Here is a 24,766-nt window from a genome sequence, read left to right as displayed (position 1 = left end):
TCATCGTTTATTTCTGGAGAAGAGGGAGAATTTGAGATGTACACAGGGTTTAACATTATCGGTATCCTTCCCCCTTACATAGTTTCCATACGATAATTTTTTCTACATCCCCTTAAAGTCAGAAAACATCTTTCTCACATAAACAAATTACATTTATCTGGAATCTTTCAGAATGTGATAGAGGATCATATTTGTTGAAAAAAATCCTTCTACGCATATTTTGGAATCTCAACAATGATTGAGTTATTGAACTTATTTTTCGTTACGAGCTCTGTTGGCTTAAATTGACTCTACTTCAAAAAGTGCGCTACGTAGGAGGACTTTGTTACTTTCACTTGAAAGATGAGAAAATTAAGTATAGGATATAGTCGTGAAACAATAATAATTGGAAGATATTGGAAGTGAAAAACTTAGAGGTTAGTGATGTGATTAAAGTGTTATTACTAATTCTACCCCAAAAATGCGTAATAAAGATGATAGATTCTATCAACCAAATTGAAGCTCTCTAATTGCTCTACACAGGTGATCCCGTGGCAAAGTGGTTAGCGTCAAACCTAACATGCCGGGGATTCGAGGAATAGTTTCCCAAACCTTGAGAAGAGCCAACTCCGGCAGCTGTTTGCACAATTTTACCAAAGTTTGTTTACTTGTTTAGTTTTTTTCATGTTTTAAAGATTGATCAGAAAAAATCGAACCGGAAAATTTGATTAGAGTAAAATTAGGCGTTTCATTCTTTATTTTTAAAATTGATATTTTTAATATTGTAAGGGGTCTATTTTAGCCCTGCTTCTTATCCTAGTCCATTGCTTCAGCTTTTCGCCGGAAATGGTATTTTATCTTGTACTGGGTGATTAGACACGTTTAATTTTCACTTACACTTCTTCTCTTCACTTGCAGTTCCAGCCTTCTTCTTCAGTTTGTCTTTCCTCTATTGGTCTCATTCTATTGGTCTTGGCCCTAGGAAATTCCACTCCTTGGGAACCACAAAACAACATTGGAAATTATTGTTGTACCACTGTTTGGTCGAATTTTTAATTGTAGTAGCCATGCAGGGCAGGGCCTTACAATTTCACTTCAATCGACACATCGTCATTCAATTTTGAGCCTATCGCCTTTCAATTTTATGAAATTTCTGCGGATTGAAAATAGCGCTACTCTCTCTTCACGCTCAATAAAGAGAATATCACTTAACCATTGTAGACTCTCGTTTCATTTCACGTTCATTTATTTCATTCTTCACACTGAAGCGAAGTTATCAAATCGTCAATCCTGTATGAAATCGCTTCGAATGAAAGTGTCTTAATTCGAATGAAAATTTCGTTCGAGCTCGAACCGTATTCACTGATGAAAATGACGATGTGAAAGAATGTGCAGTATACCAGCAGGCGTAATCAGTTGTCGGCGCTGGTTGAAAGACTAATATGCAGTGTTGAAAAAAATCTTCTTCGCTAAGTTTAAATGCATAGATTTTCGGGCTAGGTTGAATCGAAAACCTATATATTCCAAACGAAAATCAAAATGACAGATCTAGATAACCAGTGACTATGAGCAAATGAACTTTTGTTCTTCAATATGTTTCGAAGTTTATTTCCCACCCAGTGTCATTTTCGTCTTGATTATTGAAGACGTCGGAATTGAATTTCATTTTAACCAAATGAATATCAGCTGTTCGATGTTGCCGATGTTGCAAATCACTTGACGGTAGCTACAACCACTCGTTGCATCTGTTCTGCATATGCCGTTATTACCGTCTCACCAAATAAAATCCTGCGCGATTTCTTGCAAAGTTCGTTTCATCGAACTCTGGTGTTTTTGTTCACTGAATGGTCCAACCTGACTAATTTTTTGATTTTTGAATTTTGACTCAAATTCGCTGCCAGAACGAATACCGTTTCGAATGTGATGAATATCAGTTTGTTGCTTTTGATATTCATAGTATAAATAACAGCGACGTTATTAAATTAAAATTGGCTGTGGAGAGAGGAAGAAGTAGAATAGTCACTTCTTCTAGCTACTAGCAACTTGCCAAGGCGAGCAAGAAAAGACAATGAGTTTCCTCTTTTGAGGGTTCTGTTTTTGATAAATTTTCTGGTGCAGAAAACTTAGAAAAGTTTGTCTGACAAACACACAACAAAGGGAGGATATGAAATATATTCTAAACGATTGCATACAAGATTTTATTGTGATGTCATAGTGTAACAAATGCGCAGCTAAACAATTTGATCCGGGAGAGGTCACTCGAAGATTTCTTCTGCATTCTCACTCGACATATTTGTTAACCGTAAACGAAATATTGCGGAATCTAATACAAACTTCATCACGTGGTGATTTATATCAATGCTTTTCTCGCTCATATATTTGCAGTAGCAAAGTACACAGTGCATCCATTCGTTATGTGTCGCCCGACAGAACGGTTATTCCCCGGTCGATTCATTAGCTAACATAAACAAAAACTGAATTCCTCTTTCCCGATAAACTGTACGTTTGTGGCCAAAAAACGACTCTGTGGATAGCGAGCAAACTAGAACTTTCCCTTGTTCTGTGGAGAGAAGTTGGAGGACAATATGCACAAATACCAGTAGTGGGGTTTGATGTTCTTTCTGTGTGCATTTTTGTATGGATGACGGAATGAACCTCATCTTTTGGATGCTGCATTTTATATTGATGCTTATGTTTTTTTCTTGAACAAACATTTGTCACTAATTGTTCATGTTGTGCTGCTGATTTGCTTATGTTCAGAGTTGGTTTTTAGCCAACTATGCAGAATCCATGCATGTTGCATGGCAGCATTTTTTTTATTTTGATTCCTAAAAGCTTGAGTTGGAGATGAATATTGAGGCTAGAGAAGGTGCACAAAGAGTACATATTACACACGACAAAAAAAATGAGAGAAACAGAGTGCGAAGTCGGAAATTTTAAGTGATTTTTGACATCCTGTAATTTTGTGAAAAATCAACGCATATTGATGGGATGATGATGCACATTTTGATGCTACAACTTTCAGGTATTAGAATATTTTACGTACATATTCTTAACTTGAGGTATGTAGTTGTAGTGGGCAACAATATCGGAAAGAAATGAAAAATCGATTTTTCTTTTTTTTTTCAAGAATATTCTGGACTAACACAATTTTTTGATAACCAACTCAACAGCAAATCCAATAAACCTTATCATCCTTTTTAAGCTTTAATTTGGTTCCAAGAATGTTCCTGTAGGACCTTCCCACACAGAGATATTTCAGTTTGAATGAAAAACTACCCCTTTGTCTTTGATGATGAATTCATTCAAATTGAAATATCTCTGTGTGGGAAGGTCCTACAGGAACGTTTTTGGAACCAAATAAAAGCTGGTTGATATGGTTTATTGCATTTACTGTTGAGTTGATTAGCAAAAAATTGTGTTAGTCCAGAATATTTTTCAAAAAACAAAGAAAAATCGATTTTTCATTTCTACCCGATATTGTTGCCTACTAAATCTACACACATCAAGATAAAAATATCTACGTAAAATATTCTAATACCTGAAAGTTGTAGCTTAAAAAAATTTGCACACCCCATCAATATTCGTTGATTTTTCACGAAGTTACAGCATGTCAAAAATTACTTAAAATTTCCGACTTCGCACTCTGTTCCTCTAATTTTTTTGTTGAGTGTATATTCGACAGTCGATGGCAGTAAATTTATTTTTCAGATTATCCAATTCCATGTCGTCTCAATTTATCTTTGAATTGATAGGGAATTGATACGAAATATCGATACAATTTTTTAGATTAGAGTGTATAAAGTCATCTGACAAAGTAATAACCATTATAACCTTTCTTGAAACTTGAAATTTAGTCAACTAGAATAGTTACTGAAATAGTTTACGACAATTATGTTTGTGTTTTGTGTAATACATTTCATACCAAATTACTGTTTCTTTCCGGGGGACTTTAAATGTGCTTGCCCTCGAATACATTTCACCGAAGCGGAGGATTGCAAGACGACGGTCGCAAAAAATAACGCTCGGTGATCAACCATCTCTAATGGGACTCTAATACTCATAATCAATGGTCATATTATAATCCATTTATGAATAACGATTCGGGACCTATGACGAGTCAAGAAGAACATAGACAAACATATTCACATCGCTATCAGGATCCACAGTAGCTCTTCTGGCCGTGACGAGGTCAAATCGTTCAAAACCCCGTTCACAAGGACCTGATTGAAACCGATGTCGGCGCCAGCAATGATCTCCCCTATAATAATAGGTCGGCAATAATAATAAATTACGGACGTGGCGATGGCGAAAGTCCTTGCGTTCCGTCGGTTTCTGGACGTTAGCTTTTCTGTTGAGAAATTTTCTGCAGCTTAGACACGAATCTAGGTATGACGCGCTTTTCGATGACGATAGAGTTGGCCAATAAAGTTTTTCCTTGGGTGGTCATTTGGCTGTACGGAGAATGTCACAAAGTTAAGAGACCAAAGAAAAATGAAACAAAATAATAGGATTAAAATTTATTGGTCGGCGAAGGAGAGAACTACAGCGGTAAGTAACGGGCTCAATTTGTTTCGATGGAGAAATATTGCTCAATATGTTGCTAATTTATACACTGTTGTCGGCTATACTCAATAAACAGAAACCGTAAGGTGCGTGGGTGGAAAAAATATTGATCGTGTACCAAGTGAATTGACTCGATTAGAACAAAACTGCAGGTCATAACATCTCGATTAGTAAAAAGACAACGTCGATCTTGAATGGCTGAAATTGTCTTCTTGAATGTGAATGCTATTATTAAAATAGAGAGGCTGAGGTTGAGATTGATTCTCTTCTTGTAGATGAACAGTATCGATAATTTTAATTGAGAATAGATAAAAGTTGTTTTAAAATATAAAATCTGTGTCCACAACAATCTGGACACCCAAAGACTTTTAGGCTTTTAGGGTTTTTTAACTTTTATATTTCAAATTCTTCATGCAAACTGTCTTCGGCAGACTTCTACAGCTTGCTAATACAAACATTTTTTCATTTTCTTGATTAATTCTCGAGTAATGCAAAACTTTGTCTTTCATGTGTATGGCAGCCCCCCTAAGGGAGGGGAGAGGAGTATCTAACCACCGTAAAAACATTTATTGCATCCTAAAACATTCACATGCCAAATTTGGTTTCATTTGCTTGAATAATTCTCGAGTAATGTAGAAATTTGTGTTTAATTTGTATGGAAATATCAATAACTTTGAGTAGAGTTGAGATATTGACAAGTTCTGTATCGCAAAATATTTGTATTAGCAAACTCTAAAATCTTCCGAAAATAGTTGGCATGTAGAAATTGAAATATAAAAGTTATAGCAAAAAAACAGTTTCTTTCATGGTGACCCTAACGTAATATAAAACAAAGCGCTATAGACGGATTTCGCGCCAAATCGTCTATGGGATTGGCATGACCCTCTCAGAACTTAATGAAACTTTCTGGGCGTGAAGACCTTACTCAATTAAGCAACTTGGCATACTTAGTTTTTCCGAAAATTTATCTAGACTAACATATGGAAAGGGCTAAATATTTTTGGTAAATTTTTTATTTTCTTTTCACTCGAAAATGGTGAGTCCTACAAAAAAGTGATCTATGGAAGAGTTCGTGGAAAATAGTAGAATATTCAGAAAAAAGTACTGAAAAAATATTTTTTGAAATGCTACACTGAAATAAAAACGATTTCAAAAACTAAAAGTCGATTTTCTCAAAATTGTCATCTCAGATTTTGATGAAATGGTAGATAAATATGTGTCCTACAACTCTTTCATACATCGGTACTTGTGCATATTCAAGGCAAAAAAGTTTTCCTAACAAATATTTTTTCAAGATTTTTTCTAGAAAATTTTCCATTTTTTTTTGCACAGCTATACAAAAAATCAATAAAAAGTACAAATTGATTTATGGTGACCCTTGGATGCTATAATACAGTTTTCAGCTTGTTTTTGTAGTCAACTGCAATATGTTTCAATTCAGAGAGCAACGACAGCTCTCAAACAATAGCCATCTGCCAAAAATCTCTTGATCGGTCGGTCAGGTATCGAATAGTTGTTGTAGATTTAGGTATCTATTAAGAGTCACTGTAAGTCACTGTAGATATGATAATAATAAATGGATTGTAGAGATACCTAAAGGATGAATAAAATGGCTCTGCAGTTGTTTGAAAATTACCAGTCGTGACCGGCAGCAAATATAAAGTGACAGAAAATAAATAGCATTATTTTGTTTCTGTGTAATCATCAGAATTCAACAAAGAAAAGTGTGACATTGTTTAGCAACATGAGTCAAGCCGTGATCTCCAGGATTTGCAAGGATCTATAGACGACATCAGGGTGATACTGCACATCGATCACACCAGGGCGATATGCATACTTTTCGGTGCAATTCAGCGGTAGCATTCCGACGGAGCACACTGCCGTTGAAAAAGGGTTAAACATCAACACTAAGGTTAAGGTTAAGCAACAAACACTAACGTTCCTAGAGGAACTTCTCCGTCTCAATGTAGTATTACTTATTATTAGCGTCATTTTTTATTAGTAATTAGTTGAGATCTCTATGCCAAATAACCGCCCCGAATGAATTGGCAAGCTCTAGAATACGCGTGACCACAGTGCAAGATGGAGAAAATATCTAGGCGAAAAATTCCCCGACCAGAACGGGAATCGAATCCGAACCCCCGGCATGTTAGGTTTGACGCTAACCACTCGGCAACGAGAGCACTTTTCTCGGAATCGGCTGAACCGAATTGGACGCGATGTTTCATTTGAAACCCCATTTTGTTTCATTTGAGAACCCTTGGAAGTTCTCAAATCGGTTAACGGGTTCCGCCAACATTTGGAAGTTTGGCTAGTTCTGTAACGACCTCAAAAATGTCCCTAAATCGATCCTCTGTTTTTCCCTCGTAGTTGTTTAATACTGTCACTCAGTTGCTTACCATTAATGGTTCGCACAAGTCTGGCCCATCGGGCGGAGCTCACTACTGGAGGAACGCGTTTGATTATGCTATTGGATGCCTTCAATTACATCCCGTGCGCGAGCCTGTGCGTGGGCGTTTTTGTCTGCATGTTGACCGTTGAACGTTAGCGTAGCATTCGTTTCCGTTTCCGTTACCATTTTTAAAAGTGTCAAAAAGGGACCTCCGATTTCCTCCGATTTCCCTTTTTTATACTCATGAATCACACCGATCACAGTAGAAAACATAGTTAAACAGTTATACAATATACTTCTTTGTCGAGGTCGCCAAAAAACAAGAATTTTATGTGATGAATGAATGTTGCAATTTAGAGGATCGGGTTAGATCGGGATCCATCTTTTATGTCTTAGGAAAAATAATTGCTGGGGATATTTTCTTTTAATTTGTGTATTTGGAAGTTAAATAAATCTATAAATTCAAGAGATATTAACGTTTGAAATCTCTACACTCATTTTTAGACACTGTGCTAACGTAAGAACTGCTGTACACACACAACACGCGGAACGTGACAGGACACAACATTTATGGTTCTTACAAACATAAATAGGATGGTAAATTTATCTTTTTAGTCGATCGGTTTCGGGCTCGATGCTGCCCATCTACGAGACGATGTCCGACTGATTACAGAAAGCTTCGTACTGGTGTAGTACACGTCGAAGAGAAGTAAAATCATTTGACGATTTGCTTTGTCAAGTTGAATAGTTGCGATGTAATTGGGGCTTCAAACTCATTCACAAGCGGTGGCTCAGCGGTGTGAATAAACATGGATTCCCGTGCGTTTAGATGGGAGGCCTTCCTAACACACTTTTTGAGCTTCGCGTTGTCCCAGTCGATTTTATGTTTGAGCCCTGTAGAGTGAGCTGCCACACTGGATTCGTTAGGTCTCTGATTGTCCACAGCGTTCTTGTGTTCCCTCAAACGTACTTTAAACTTTCGACGGGTTTGGCCAATGTACACCGCCCGGCAGGATTTACACGGAATCTCGTAAATACCGGGTATATATATATATATATATATTATTTAAGGGTATTGTCATCTTTCCTTGTGATCATTAGATCCAAGAAAGGAAGTTTTCCATCCGACTCTTTCTCAACCGTGAAAGTGAATTGAGTTATGTCGAGAGTTCAACAAATTCAGAGTCTGCGGCAGATAACGCTCTTTCACAGCAGCAAAAATGTCATCTACGTAGCGCCACCAAACACGAGGGAAAAGCTTTTCTTTTTGAAGGTCTACTTCAAAGTCGCTCAGAAAACTTCAGCTAGAAGTGGAGAAAGTTTATGCTGAGTCCAAATGTTTGTTGGTAAAACTTTCCTCTAAACATGAAGAAGTTTTGTTTCATACACACATCAGCTACTGTAAGATACGCTTCGATGTGGTTTGATGGTGCTCGGCAGCGTTCCAGATGTCTACGTAAACTACGGAGGGCTTCTCTACACTTTTTCCAAACGAAACTTTGAAATGGGCCTCTATATTGAAAGAATAGACGTAGTCTCAGGCCAATAAAACAAAAATTCACAAAATTGGTTTGTGCACTGAAAAGTTTAAAGGTAACTATGAAACTGTGAGTTAAGCTTGAAATGAGAACTATTTCAATCTAAAAATCATTTCAATTTAGAAAGTACATACAGTGTGTCACCCGTGGCCGAGTGGTTAGCGTCTCACATTATCATGCCGGGTGTTCGGGTTCGATTCCCGTTCTGGCCGGGGGATTTTTCGTCAAAGAAATTTCCTTCGACTTGCACTGTGGTCATGCGTATTCAAGAGCTTGCCCCTCGGAATACATTCAAGGCGTGTTATTTGGCTTAAGAAATCTCGACCAAGTATTAATAAATGACGCTAGTTAATGCATACGTTGAGACGGCAAAAGTTCCACAAGGGAACGTTAACGCCATTCAAGAAGAAGATACAGTGTGTCAAATAAGTTTCGGTACACAAACTATATAAAAGCATTATATATATTGAGTTTGTTGTTTATTTTTGACGGTAATAACCCGATCCAGTTTAGATTGTTGGACTGCCACGTTATTTACACGGCACTATTATAAGTCATTGGATTAGATTATACCCTCTGTTCTGGTCAGCGAATGATGGTGATGACACGAGTATTCCCGAAGGCGAATAATGGGAACATAGTTACTTTGTTATTTCTCATCATTGGTGTTGTAATATAAGGGGAAATTCATACTAAACTCGTGTAAAAAATTAATCAAGATTTATTTTTGTTGGAAGTAAATTTTCATTCAATTGTTTTCTTGTAAAGCGTGGTGCACAAATTACTTTACTTAATGCTAAAAGTGCGGTTTTGCGTTACTTAATTCATGTACGACGCCTAATTTGTCTGTTCGTTCTTATCCTATGTGTGAATCGTCCGGCCGTTTATCAGGTAGTTATTCTATCTCCCTTTTTTCAAATGACGTACAACATTTCTTTGTGTTTGAATTTGTTATGAAATGTCTTGAAGTATTGTGATAGCAGTGTATTTTACTAATATTGTTGTCATCTGTAACGATGTTATTTTCTTACTAAGATAACGATTATGTATAAATCTTAGTAATGCGAAGCTCATTACAAACAGATGCACGTAATGGTCGTAATCACGAGAAGCCCATTTCACCTAATTATGCTTCCATGTAGATCTATTCAGCGGGGCTTGTAAACACACACCGAACACCGAATTCAAAATCAGCTGTCGTTTTGTGAAAGAAGCAGCTGTGCGTGCATCAGGGTGCGTTTGTTGTTGATATCCACGTTGTGATCTGAATCGATTTTATTTGCGAAAGAAAGATTAAGAAAAAAAGACGACACAGTGAGGAGGGGGTGCCTCAAACACGTGTACATCCAACGCAAGACTCAGAAGCAGTAATGAGCGAATGAATATTTCTCTGCCGCCGAAAAGTCATGAGAATATCATCGAGCGTTCTTCAAACGGTTCAAAAATAGACACATTCATCTTTGGCCGTCAGCGTTTGCGTGGTCTATTTTCGGAAACTTTGTTCTTCCCGCGTGCTAAATCAAAATGCATTGCGCGTCCGCTTCGGATCGCTCAAAATCACGGATGATTTGGCCTGTTATCGGGCGAATGACGATGATGGTGAGGTGAGGGGGAGATGTTTGTTTTGACAACTATGGGAAAAGTTACGAAATTCGTATCCAGTAGGGAATTTCGAGGAAGTGGATTTCAGTTCAAGAACTCAGCGGGTGTTGTTAACCAGATTTTGTCTTTCCACGAAAGTTCACCCTTACTTTTCCTCTCCCGTATCCTGTTAACTGCTATTATGAAATCATAGTTTGTACCTTCGTTGCGAAATCTTATTGGCGTACGAAGTTTTCGCTAGGCGGACTTCATCTCTAAGTTGTGAACAAGTTCACCGTGGTTGTGGCGGGAAAAAAAGATGTTGAGTTCTGGAAAAGCGGATGTTTGGAAGGGACTGTGTTGTTGCATAATTTGAGCGCAGTCTATGCGTAAACTGTACGTTTGATGGTTTTTTCGTCACAGTGACCAGGTTTTTTATGTTCACATATTTAATTTTCCATTGATTTTTCATCATCATTATTAACGTTTTACTACGGAAACGTACATTACATAGCGTTTCCAGTTCTGAAAATTTTGATCCACTATGTTTGGGTTTGTAGAAGTGATTAGTATTTTCCATTAGTTAAATGATAATATTGACTAGAGAATACTTTTGACGTAGAACTATGTCTAACATTAAGAAACGAGGATAAAATAAAAATCTAAAAACTGAACATGTAAAATCGCAAAGATGTTTGTATTGAAAATATTTCTATGAATCTACTATAATAAAAAAATCTACCATAATAAAGAAATACAATTTGAATCAATACCACTGCAAAAAAAAAACAAACGTTGCAAACCACCGTGTATATCTTTGTATCGAAGGGAAATAAAAAAAATGAAACAACAAAGTCAAAATATTAATACTGGACAAATTGGTCTCGTTACTTATTGGTCAACATCGAGTCAACCTCAGTCTCGCACCAACAAGTCTAGCGAAAGACAACAGTCCTGCCTGATGTTGATGTCACATAGAACGATTTTGCATGATACAATGGAATTATCGCACACTGTTTAGTTCCTGAAGAGAAGCGAAACATTACGTCGCCCTTGTGTGATTCTCCTCTCAGCCAGTATGCATAAATTGCCATGCAACAAAGGAATTTTTGCAACAAAGCAACATGCAGCAAAAGGATAGGGCTGAATCCAATCCATGCAAGCCTTACTGTTTCGGTTGTAAGGCTTGTCATCTGTTGCGATTTTAACCCTTCTTCGCATAATGGTGGAAATTTCCATCATGAAATTGAATGCACAAAATTATATAAAAGAACAAGTTCACTTCTTGATATACCTTGAATTATTTCACCAATAAAGAAAAAATCTTACAAAGAAGGCTTAAGGGCAAATAAAAGCCACCTTATTTGCCCTTAAACCATAGTGTAAATTGGTCTCAACAATTGAACACAGAAAGAGTTTGAAAAACAAAAAAATAAAAATGAAAGAATTTATTAGATCAAACACAGATTTTATTATGAATTTATGGTATCGCCAGTGACTTGATTTTGTAGTCCATGTTAGGGAAATACCTACAATCCACATAAATATAAGCGAAGTTATATTTTTTCGCTTGGGTACAAGAGCTCCCATTTTTTTTTTCAAAATACGACGTCCTAAGTGAAAATCTATAGAGAAATTCAAACAATATATAGATAATAGGTTTTTTTTTGTAAATTGTTCTAATTTATTAAATTTACGTTTGAAATATTTTGAAAACGGATAACGTTACGAAGTTTGTTCTTATGAGTCTTATGAGTCTTATGAGTCTTATGATTCTTCGTTATTGAGAATAGTGAAATAAAAAGAATTAACTAAAGTTGACTTTGAAGAAATTTGTTTTTTGAAATTTCTCAATCATAGTTTCGACTATATTCACGCTCGAAATATGACGGAACAAAACAAGAATGATTTTGAGTTATTTGAAAAAAACTGTTATTTTTTTTTCTAATCGTATATAATATTTTTTTAAGGCATCGCCCTGCAACTCGGCCGATAGTTTTCCGGTACAACAAATAGCAACCATTCGATGAATTCGTTTGCGCCATCTTTTGATGCCAACATCTCGTGCACCAGAACAGCTGAGATGTAGGAAAATTATCCTACCGGAGCAATTCCAAATGAAATCGACAAATGACAGAACATGAGTATGTTTAATTCGAATCAAAGTTTGTATTCCGTTTATGGTAAAACTAAAACCGACTATGGTAAAACTAAAACAATAGTTTTACAACAATCATATAATCTTATGTTTTCCGTGTTTCAACCTTTATTCTCGACTGTAAATAGGATAAATGATCTTGGTTTGTCCGATTTGGGTGTTTTTACGCAACTAGTAAATGCAAATCGTTTTCTTCATGAAAATCACATATAATCGATACGAGTTCGGGTTTGTTGAAACGCCCCAAGTCTCTAGTTGCTAATACTATCATAAGACGTTGAAATTATTCAAATTTTTATGTTTTTAACGATTTTCCTCAAAGAGGAATTATGATCATGGTTCGACCACCTCTGATCATGGTTTGTCCGGCTTTAGAAATCACCATTTTTGAATGAAAACATTCTAATGTTCAAGTAGATGTTGCATTTATCATTGCTTGAGTTTACTGTCATCATATTGATCTATTCATAATTTAGGCTTTCTTCAGAATATCGCATTTTCTTGAGCATTTTAAAAGTGTTCACCTCAAGACACTCAACATAGAGAAACTTTATTTCTGCTATGCGCGAAGAACACAATAAACAAACTTCAGCGCGCCAAGCGGTTGCCATAGAAATCATGTGGGCAAAACAACATTATTGAATTGGACAACTCATAATCAGAATTGAGTTCATCAAAATGCGTTAATTTAATCGTTTAGTTATGTAAATCTGATAAAAGTGGTGTGCAAGAATGATGTTTACAATATTTGTAAGTGTTATAATCCAGAAAAGGTCTGAATACGTGCGAAATAATCATCTGGTGTCCGATTCAAAGTTAGCACAAAAGAGGGGCGCATTAACATCAATAGAAGGTGTATTTTATAATCCTTTAAAACATGTAATTCCGTAAAAATATACTACAAAACTACTGTAAATCATGAAAAAAGCAATTTTGTGCAATGTTTTGAAACATTCGAATACCTGAGTTGACAAAGATGTGCTGAATTAGAGCATTCAAAAAAGTGGACAAATCATGATCATATTTTCGACTGAACAAACCAAAATCATTTACCCTATAGATTATGCCAAGCTTTTTTTCCTGCGTAAAGCAACGCTCCCGAAATAAATGAGATACCAGCAGAGTAATTCCGTTCTATATGTATAATCGCGGAAAACGGAAAAGCGTACAAAACTTCTTCCTCCCGGTTTATTTATTTTCGCAATTTATAAAGGAGATTCGTGCTACGTACTTTGTCCTTCTCGCGACAAATTGCAATCATTTTTGAGCGGAAATCTTCCGCTAAAGTTGGCAAATAAAATTGCACTGTAAATATGCCGCCTTATACATATTTCAACAACTGTTCATTGTTCCCAGCTGTAATCCAACCATTTTGGGTATTCTTTACAGAGGCACCACATGCTGTTTTGCCAGTGATTGTTACAATTTCGTGTAGGGGGTGAACGCTGTTTGGGCGGGAAAATCAATTCCTATTGACGAGAAGATACTTTTTTTTTGCTCGGAACGTACGAGGCTTATCTAATCGGGGGAAACCTGTCCGCCAGTATCGGCATACGGTCTATTTGTACAATGATTGATAACGACTCCTCGATGGGTGGGTATTTGGTGTTGATTGCATTGCGATAGGTGAGCATATGTGTTTGGTTTGGTTGGATTAGATGAAACCAATCGTATCCCATTTAGCGACCCTATTGACTTTGGTTTTTGGTATTGTAATTGTCGTTTTTGAATCGATAACGAATAGTGATTCGTTGGTTCGTAATGTGAACTTCTGTAATTAGTTTGGGGCATTCCATAGGATATAAGCTGTTATATATCTGGCCTCTGGAAATATAATCTCCGAAATAGATTGAAACGGAATTCATAGAAAGCCTGATGTTATGATTACGTTTAGCTATGTTTTGCTTCCCTCATGAGAAGCTACAGTCTGTTTTAACAGGAAAGAGAAAAAAACAAAACTGCTTCTCGCGCAACAAATAGTTTCCTTCCATAAAGTCATCATCCTACAACAATCCTACTATCAGCAATGTACCGCAGCATCCTTTCGGCAAATATTGTTTTACCCGAACATGGCTAAATATAGCAGGTGACATCGCAACATCGCGAGCTCAACACGGATGCTCTGACCTACTTTTGCCAGACCATTTGAGTGTATTATGTAGGATGAGGATATTTCTATTTATATTATCGCTGCTGATAAACGGAGTTATCAATAAATAACTGACAGGAGGCTCGAAAGCTCACAGTTGAAGAGAAACAGGAATTTTACAGTGGAATTCATGCCGATTACTGGTGTCGGAATTATATCCTCGTTTCAGCTACAAACGGAAAACGATTCGGTTGTGATTAATGATTCACTGTTGGGTAGACATTTTTTCAATTGATCCCGCTCTGTTCGACTCGTGTGTGACTACACGATATCATTTTAAGAAATATTAATCAAATCCATTATAACATTAAAATCCCCCAAGAAAAGCTATTTAAATTTGGAACAAGTACAAGTCTTCCCGAAACAATTGTGTAATAAACGCAAACCACCGCTCCTCCCAACACAATTCCCGCTCAACGCGTCGAACAAAAACTTGACAGATCCTTGGACATTACTGCCTTAACGAGACTAATTTATTTTCCATTTCTCTTCTCCTCCCCCGATGCAGATAAGATTTGAATCACAGAGGGAGGCTGAGAAAAAGTGTGCGGCGAAGGCAATAAAGTCGACGGAGAATCTATCGTTGGAACTTTGTCAGCTTTTTTCCACCACCGGAACCAGAAAGTAGGAATATCATCAGTATTATTAAAATATAAGTCAACTAAGAAAAAAAGAGAGAAGCGTGAGATTGTGCTGGAAGATATATCCCATAAGTTTTGAGCAACTGCGAAAGGAGGATAATAGGATATTGAATCACGTTTTTTTATAAAACTGAAAGCCAAATCGAAACGGATAAGAGACTACTTTAGTGCTTATACACACACCCACACCCACACACTTTTTACAAGTGCTAAGAGAAGAATATATCTATTAATACTACTAAGCAAGCAAACTAAAAGCACGCGAAGAAGTGAGAAAGGGGGACTGTCATGATGACGAATGGAATCGCAGACAACCAACAGAATGGTGGAAGCCAGGAGGACTCCAAGACCAATCTCATCGTCAATTATCTGCCCCAGCAAATGACGCAGGAAGAGATCCGCTCGCTCTTCTCCAGCATCGGGGAGGTCGAAAGCTGTAAGCTTATTAGGGATAAAGTTACTGGTAAGTTATTAAAGGTAAGAGCGAAGGTGGCGCGGGCGTGTTAAGCTTTCATTTTTTCACAGGCCAAAGTCTGGGCTATGGCTTCGTTAACTATCAACGGGCGGAGGACGCGAGCAAAGCGATCAATACACTGAACGGCCTAAGACTGCAAAATAAGCAGATTAAGGTAAACACTATTATTGATGAATTTTAAACTTCAAATAAAATACTGGTATTTGCAACAACTAGGTGTCATTCGCACGACCAAGTTCCGAAGCAATAAAGGGAGCGAATTTGTATGTTTCCGGGCTGCCGAAGAATATGCTGCAAGCGGATTTGGAGGCGCTGTTTAACCCGTACGGACGTATCATAACCTCCCGCATACTGTGTGACAATATTACAGGCAAGTTAGATAAATGATGGAATATTCTCAAAATTATTTGAAATTATATAAACACATGGTAACATGAAATTAAATTGTTCACCCAATTCACGAGCGAATAAAGGGTGTCTCACATCAAATTGTATCACGGAAAGAACGCTGTAGAAAATTACCTATTGAATATTTTATTTAATTGGGGCGCTCATAAACTTGTAACCACACCCAAACGTTGGCAGAAAACATTTCATCTTTGGCATAAATGATACCATTTCGTGTGCTGGAGAGTCAAATGCGCAAATAATGAGCTGTTTTAAAAGCTTAAAAATGGTTTGTATCTATGCGAGCAGATATCTCTTTCTGTTTTCTTTTCTCATTTCATTTGGGATTGTGCCAAAGAAAAGACCATACGACGTCGTCAATGGGGATCGAACCAAGGCCGGCTGGAATGCAAAGCTATTTCATACGACCACGCTATCCATATAGCTGCCAGCGCTGTTATATTGAAGCGTGATAATATTACACCTCATCATAAAATGAAGTTGGAAAGTGTTTTCTAAGAGGATAAAAAAGAACATGAACGAGAATATCTCTTTCTCTGTCTGGGTCGTGTATTCGGCAAACTATACGAAAAGCTGTATATGCTTTCATTCAAATGTGTCTCCTGTTTCGCTCGCTCATATTGGCTCTAGCATATTTATTATACAAATGATATGCATGTATTGGGGAGTAGAAAATTTTCTGTTATTTTTCAGCTCATTTAATATAATAAATCGGGATGCCATAACTTGTGCTAAAAATTAACTTTGGGTGCATATATATTACTATTTAGAATCGTGATTAAGAGCGAATATTTTTAATTCACATTATTTGGATTACATGAGAGGTGTTCAAAGAATAAAAAACAGTGTTCGACAAAAGCAAAGTTAGTGGAAACCAATCTTAAGGTGAAGGTGGAAGCTAGCCATTGTAGTAGTATAGGTAAGCCCACGAGTAAAAATGGGGTAATAGTGTTTGTGAGAGAAGAGCAAAGCACACGTAAATAGACCAATTCACTTATCAGACTGTGTGGCGCTTCATTGACACTTCTTTGAATACATTTGAAAAAAAAAAACATTTCAATACTAAAGTAAAATGTATGAACGATGTGTTCCGATGAACAATTGCAAATATAAATATATACAGAAGGTGCATTTGCATATGAAGTAAAATTCTGATTATACGCGAGCGTAACATGAGCCAATTTATAACACATGCGAATTGGGGCTTTTTTGGTATTAACCAGTTCTTCCGCATAAATAGTAACTTCATGTTGATAATTCTTTAATATTTTCCTTCGTTGATCGTATTGTTTTCACATATTCACGTTGGAGAGCCTTAACCCTTCTCTACGATGACCGAGGCATTTTGATTGAATGTAATACTTTTCCGTTTACTGTTTTTGAAAGCATAGGCAGCCGTGGCAGTGTTCCGAGCTCTGCAATACAATTTTCTTACCCAATGTTAAAGTTGCTAATAATAAAAATAATAATTGTATTGATATCAACACTATTTTATTCTATTGATTTTCATGACATGAAACGCTATGACTCAGGGATAACATTTTATTGAGTGGTTTTTATAGCTGTTTCGATGATGTTGTCTGGCATCAGTATCGAAAAAATTACTATGCTTTCACCAATACAATCAAAACCATTGTCGAAGATTGATGAAAATTTATCTTTCAGAGCACTTGCTCGAGTTTTTCGACGTTTTTCACTATACAGTGCGAGAGCAGATGAAAAATTAATATCTTGTGAGTAATCGATTAGAGTTTGGTTGATATTACTTGATTGGAAGTGTGCGAAAACGATCATTTTCTTCACAATGTCTCGCAAAATTATTGATTCTCGGGCGAGGGGTGAGGGAGGGAGATGAAAGAAATGAGCGCCATTGTGGCAGCCATTTGTGGCTAGCTTCCACCTTCACCTTAAAGTAACCTCTATTAGATTTGAATTTTCGCCATGGTGGGTGGTTGGGTGAAAATAACCAATAGGTGGCTACTATGGATAGAGCGGGGTGACCGGTTGGAAGGAAGGAATTTTGAGAAGGAAACTTAGGAAGAGTTGTGGTTTCGATCGCGGAAGCGTACAGAGTGATCAAAGTGGATAATTTTTTTCTCCCAAGGGAATCTGTACTGAAATTACCGCGTGGTCGAACCGATTCACAGATCGGTAAAATGCCATGGTGGCCAGCCATAGACGTGCTCAGCTGAACATCAAGAACCAGCAATGATAAGTGTCGGATGCAGGGCTAGTTATTTTCGAAGCTAATAAATGTGATTGAATTTTATTCATACAACTCTCACTTCCACTACAGTCATTTTCGGTGGATTAATTTCAGTGTATCGGGGTGTAGTGGAAACGAAATATTCTCTACGCATACAGTAGCATTGATTCTTTTGTTTCGTTCCTTTCCCCTTTCGTTCTCTTACAAGTATAAAAGCAGAAGCTTTCACTGACGATTAAAACTGCTTGAACGGGTTATATTTATTTTCATTTCGCATGTTAGAGGATGCTTCAAACGTAAGTTTTATTTTACCAAAATGGATCGTCGCGGACCGTGTTCAAAATTCTTCAATCACTTGTAAATAACATGTTTCTCTGTTATTTGGGATACATGTTTGTTACAGAAAATGTAATAAAATGAAAGACGGCACAGATCGGACTATTCCTTTCTCGAGTTTTTCACCCTCTCTAAGAGTGAAAAGAATAGTCCGATTTGAGCTGTCTTCATTTTATTATATTTCCTGTATCAAACATGTATTCCATGTTACGAAGAAGCATGTTATTTGCAAGTACGCTGGATTCTTTTTTATGCGTTTTTTGCGTGATATTTTTTACGCTATTCGCTCAAAATTACGCGATTTTTTTATGCGATTTGCTTGAAATTACGCGATTTTTTTTACACGGTTTGCTCGAAATTACGCGATTTTCGACTAGGTCTGCGCTTTCAGCGTGCCCACGCAGAATTGCGAGCGCATACACAACGCCGGAAGCACGCGCACGCACATACCATTGGGTGCACAAACACGCACACACACGCGCAAACATGCACAAACATGTGCACAAAAACGCGAGCGCACACAAACATACAAATGGACGCACAGGTGCGCACAAACGCGCACACACAAGCACATACACGCGCACACGCACAGACGCACGCACGGAAAGAATCGAGCACGCACGTGCACACACGCACACAAATACGTGCACACGTGCGCACACACACCCACACATGCCCATGCGCAAAAAAACGCGCACACCTGCATACAAGCAAGAAAAAAACACGCGCAAACACACGCGCACAAATGCGCGCAAACACGCCTACACATGCCCGCGCATAAAAAAAGCGCACACCTGCATGCAAGCAAAAAAAAAACACGCGCACACACGCACACAAACACCCAAAAAACGCGCGAACATACACAAACACCTACACAAATACACGTACACGCACACAAACAAGCACAAACACAAACATCGGGCTGTCGAATACTCGGCTATCCGGACTCGAAGCTGATCGGTATCCAGTATACGACCAAACCACTATCCGTTTCATCACTAATTTCACACTGACAATTAGCGCCGGTAAATAATTACTCCTGCAGGCATACTACACAACCCTCACTGCACCGTTTTCATTAGTTTCAGTGAATAAGTTTCGAATGCAACAAGGAAACATTCCTTTCTATACAAACTGCCAGAATACATGGATGCTTCAAATTAATTTCCATGTGACGATTTCTAACGTCGCTTTGGTTTGCAGAATGAAAGGAATCAACGTGAAATGAAAGGAATATGTACGAAAGAGACGAGATATTTTTCTTATTGTGCGTGAAAAGAGAATAGATATATTTTTAGCCTGCATGGTTCTGGTTCTGTTCTAAGAAGCGATAGACACATTATTGAGTGACGATGTGCTAATTGAAGTGAAATTGTCAGGCCCTGGTCGGATGATGGTACCGACCTCATTTCGTTCGGATGCTGTCGGTTCTCTTCTCACTAACCAAAGCTCATTTTCAAAAGCTCTGGATGATGAGAGAGAGAGAGAGAGAGCAACGAGATTACCGATTAACAGATCAATGATCATCGGAGGTCAATCGGTCCCAAGTCCTTCTCATCATTGAACGCCGACATAGCACACTCGCTTCTCCGTTACTTGTTTATTTTGACGTGTTATTATAGTGTATCAAATATAGTTGTTCAATGTTACGTGTATTGACGTACAGTGGTGGGAAAAATAATACGTGCGAAGGAAACTTTTCAGTACATTTGATAATTAATGGTTATTTTATTATTTCAACATAATTTAACAATTAGTTACAAAATTATTGGATTAATAAAGAAAGACGCTAAAATATTCCGCAATATCCACATTTTTCGGTGGAACATGAAATAGGTGCGAATCAATAATTTGAAAGAATACACATTCATTGTTCCAAATGTATAGTATTTTTTTTTTTATCCAAAATATATATTTTTATTAAGGCTCATATGGCGTCAACCTGACGGGGCCGGGAGTTCAATATTTCGACAATGTTTGCCTTCAAATGAATAGTAGATATGTTCTATTGAGTGAACTTTTGGTATTCAGTCGGAAATACATTACTTTTCAATGCAGCTTCGCAACGTCTTAGCAGAGAATTGACAAGCTTCTTGTATGTTTCTACCGGAATAGCATACCAAGCTTTTTAAATCGCGTTCCACAACTCGTCCCGGTTTTTGTGTTTTATATTCGCGATATTGCTCTTGACCTCGTTTCAAAGATTTTCTATTGGGCTGAGTCCAAAACGTCAATCTCTTTTTCAACGAGGTGTGTTTAGGATCGTTATTCTGTGGGAATCTCCACTTTAATGGTATTTCTTTCTCTGCATTAGGTAGCATTACTTAATTCAAGATGCCAAGGTATTCATTCTGTGTCATAATAAACTTTATCCCAAAAAGAGGTTCGATGTAATGAAAAGCATCCTCATATCATAATGCAACCCCCGCTATGCTTGATAGTGTTCTTCGTGTATTGTGGAGAGAACTCGCTATTTCTGGGACGTCTAACATAATGTTGGCTATCTGCACCGAATCAATTTACTTCTGTTTCATCACTCCACAGCACATTTCTGAAACAGCTGGCTCCACTAAACTGGCTCTGGAGAATCTCAAACTCCAGATTATGTTTAGCGAATACTAGTCTTTATGATTTCTTTCCGATACGAAAGGATTTTTTCTGGCAGCACGAGCACGGTATTTACAATCAATCATGCGGTTCCGGATTGTTCTAGTTGTCACTTCCAGTCCAAGTTCCTTTTTGATGGCTGTAGATTAGGGTGCCAATGAATGTATGGGAAAAATCGACCCTAAAATTCCAAAAAGTTACCCTATACAAAATGTTCACTACCTCGAAAAAACACCCTAGGCCAAATTTCAGCTCAATCGGACTTAAGGGAGAGTGGCGCAAAGCGGTCAAAGTTTGAGTTTTTTTGAAAATCTAAAGATCACCCAAGGGGGGAGTAAAGGAAATCGGGGTTTTCGAAAAAAAATGTTGATGCCAAATGTCTTAAAATTGCATGAAACGTCGAGATCTAGTGTCATCTCGAAATATTTTTTTTGTGAAAAATCGGCATTCTGGTACATAGTTTTTTTTCGAAGTACGAAACGAAAAGAATGGTTTTTTTTATCCCATTTATTTATTTATCAGGCTCATTAGCATTTTATCTGTAACAGAGCCGGGTTTTTATCGTATACATATACATATGTTTATGTTTCTATAAATTGTAAATTACACAGTAGTAGTAGTAACCATTTAGGCGTTAGGTTTTTCTGTTACATTACATTATGGTAAATTACACTGTAGTAGCCATTTAGGCGTAAGGGTATTCTATCTGTTCTTCCATTGTTCAGCAGACCGGACAGCGGAGACAGTTGATATTGATCATTGTTGGGTTATTTATAGAACAGCAGCCCGATGTTTCTTGCAGAGCAGAGCAGTTTGTATGGATGAATCGATCTTTGTTCCACTGTGGATCGATCTCCATAGCTGATGATGCTTGCGTGGACGTAGTTATTCTATAACAACACAAAGAAAGTCAATTGAGGGCCCTGAGTTTGAACTCACGATCGATCGCTTAGTAAGCGAACGCGTATCCAAGTGGCTACGAAGACTCCCTAAAAGAATGGTTTTGGTGCCAATAAAAATAGGTATCTCGATTTTTGTTTCGGAACTTGCTACGAAATGTTGATTTGCACGATAATATACCCTATGCAAAATATTAGCTCATTCGGGCTTCATTTACTGGTGTCACAAACGTTAAAATTTGAGTTTTTTGAAACCCGAAAAAATCAGCGTAAATCAATGTTAAAAAAAAGTCTTTAAATTGCATGACATGTCGAGATTTACAGTTATATCAAAAAAATTTTTTTTGTCAAAAATCGACTTTTCAGGCGTATAAACGATCAAATGTCTCTTGACGTGAACTACCCATTTAAAAAAAAAATCGAGATAACTGTAAATCTCGACGAGTAATGCAATTTTAAGACATTTGGCATCAATTTTTTTTTGAAAACCTCGATTTTTGGTGATTTTTCGTTTTTCAAAAAAACTCAAATTTTAACGTTTATGACACCAATAAATGAAGCCCGAATGAGCTAATATTTTGCATAGGGTATATTATTGTGCAAATCAACATAGCAAATCCGAATGAAAAATCGAGATAACTATTTTTATTGGCACCCAAAACCATACTTTTCGTTTCGTGCTCCGAAAAAAAAGTAAGTCCAAGAATGCCGATTTTTGACAAAAATTTTTTTTCGAGATGACACTAGATCTCGACGTTTCATGCAATTTTAAGACATTTGGCATATTTTTTTTTTCGAAAACCTCGATTTCCTTTACTCCCCCCTTGGGTGATTTTTCGATTTTCAAAAAACTCAAACTTTGACCGCTTTGTGCCACTCTCCCTTAAGTCCGATTGAGCTGAAATTCGGCATAGGGTGTTTTTTCGAGGTGGTGAACATTTTTTATGAGGTAACTTTTTGAAATTAGAGATGACCATTTTCATTGGCACCCTACTGTAGATGTAAGGAAATGATCTTTTTTCACCAATTTCAGAATTCGGCGGTCATTCCTAGAACCATTTTTTTTTGCTTTCCGTCCTCGTGTTTTTGATTTCTTCCAGTATTTCAGGGCATTTATAACCATATTCTGTGAGCAGCTGGATGGATTCTACTATTTCTTCAAAAGTTCTGCTTTCAAATCTCAGGTTTTTAATCAGCCGTCTCTCATCGGGACTGCAATGTTTACCACGACCCATTGTCTTTAAAAAAAAATCCAAAATTTTAAAGCCAACTTATGAAATATGAGTATATCAGTACAGACTTACTATTTTCATTCACAGAAAACCGTAAATCAATAACCAATTTGTATTAAAACGAAAACGTATAGGAAACGCCTATTGTTGTTTCCACTCAAATACTGGTCAATGAAAGTTTACGTTCGCTCACGGCCAAAATAATGTGAATTTTGACAGATAGCATTGTTCTATTAATTGTTCATAATACATGGCGGACTCGATTATATATATTATATATTATAGTCACGGATTTCTTTTCACTGTATATAATCGAATCCTGTATATCATCTTAAAATCATAAAATACCTTTCTTACATGAAAAAAAAATATTCCAGAACCTCTCAGTAGGTGATAGACGATCATATTTTATGAAAACATATCCTCCTACGCATATGTTCGAATCTCAACAATGACAGAGCTATAGAACTTTTTTTTTTGTTTCGGACTATGTTGCCTCAAACTGGCTTTACATCAAAAAGTACGCTACGTCAGACGATTCGTATTGCTTCCATTTGGAAGATTAGAAAACTTAGTACAGGATATAGAAGTGGATCATCTAAATGAATGAATTGAAATAACATTTGGGAAATGATAAACTTAAAAGTTAGTCATTTTTAATGTGTTATTATTAACTTTTTCTCAAAAAAGCTACTACTTAAATTTTACCCTAACGTTGAAGGGGTACATTTTTATTCATATTTGAAATATGAAATATGAAATATGAAGCTAGCTACTTAAATTTTACCTTAACGTTAAAGAGTCACATTTTTATTCATATTTGAAATATAAAAAAAAAACTATATTATCGAGTCGGTATATAATTGAGTACGACCTGTATAAGCAATCTCACACAGAGATGGCGTTTTAAAATGCAATATATATGATACATGGTTATAATTCAGATGACTCTATAAAGAATGCTTACACCTATTATTTTTTCCACCACTGTAGAACTACGTCTTTTATTTCTATAAAGGGGAAATTCAAAATGTGGCATGTAACAATTTATTAAGGGATTTGAAATGCATATTACACAAAATCGTTATTGCGATATATGTTATGTTGTATACCATAAGACAGGAATTTTTTTTTAAACGTGAACAGAACCTCCATTTGATGTATCAAGAGAGTAAAAATTACAGATTTCTGAACAATTAAAAACCCCAGTTCAAATGCAATTACTATCACACAATCACAGTCCAACGTCAAACTCCCGTCTGTGTCCCTAGGCCCAGACCCATCTACTTTTTTGAAAATTAAAGTAGATACTTTCAAATTTTCAACTGAGCTAAGTCTGTTTCGCACTCATCTGCCCCTTTTTAGCCGCTGGTTCTAATTTCAATGCCTCTCCTCAACTGCACGAAGCCAAGAAGGGAAAATTAGGAAAATAACTTTCCATAATAAAGGGTGTGTCACATCAAATTGCATCACGGAAAAAACGCTGTAGAAATTCGCCAGTAGACCGATCCTTTTGAAAATTTTAGACAGTAAAATAAAAACTATTAAACAACTTTTGGCATTTTCTTTTTATTCATACTTCGAGCCCAAGCCCGTATG

The 24,766-nt window shown here is 36.9% G+C and overlaps 1 protein-coding gene across 4 annotated transcripts in view; it reads left to right on the top strand.

Annotated features, from left to right (window-relative positions):
* LOC129779786 (ELAV-like protein 3) overlaps window positions 1-24,766 on the top strand; it is a 34,849-nt gene that overhangs the window by 4,602 nt on the left and 5,481 nt on the right. For all 4 annotated transcript variants that reach the window (XM_055787488.1, XM_055787487.1, XM_055787486.1 and 1 more), the window contains exons 2-4: window positions 14,872-15,467; window positions 15,530-15,633; window positions 15,696-15,849. In XM_055787488.1, the coding sequence (XP_055643463.1) occupies window positions 15,293-15,467; window positions 15,530-15,633; window positions 15,696-15,849 (433 nt within the window). In that variant the 5' untranslated portion in view covers window positions 14,872-15,292. The remainder of the gene's footprint in view (window positions 1-14,871; window positions 15,468-15,529; window positions 15,634-15,695; window positions 15,850-24,766) is intronic.

The sequence above is a fragment of the Toxorhynchites rutilus genome, chromosome 3, assembly GCF_029784135.1.
Source record: "Toxorhynchites rutilus septentrionalis strain SRP chromosome 3, ASM2978413v1, whole genome shotgun sequence".
Taxonomy (NCBI): Eukaryota; Metazoa; Arthropoda; class Insecta; order Diptera; family Culicidae; genus Toxorhynchites; species Toxorhynchites rutilus.
Note: the sequence above shows the minus strand (reverse complement) of the source record. Positions and strands in the feature narration are given on the sequence as shown.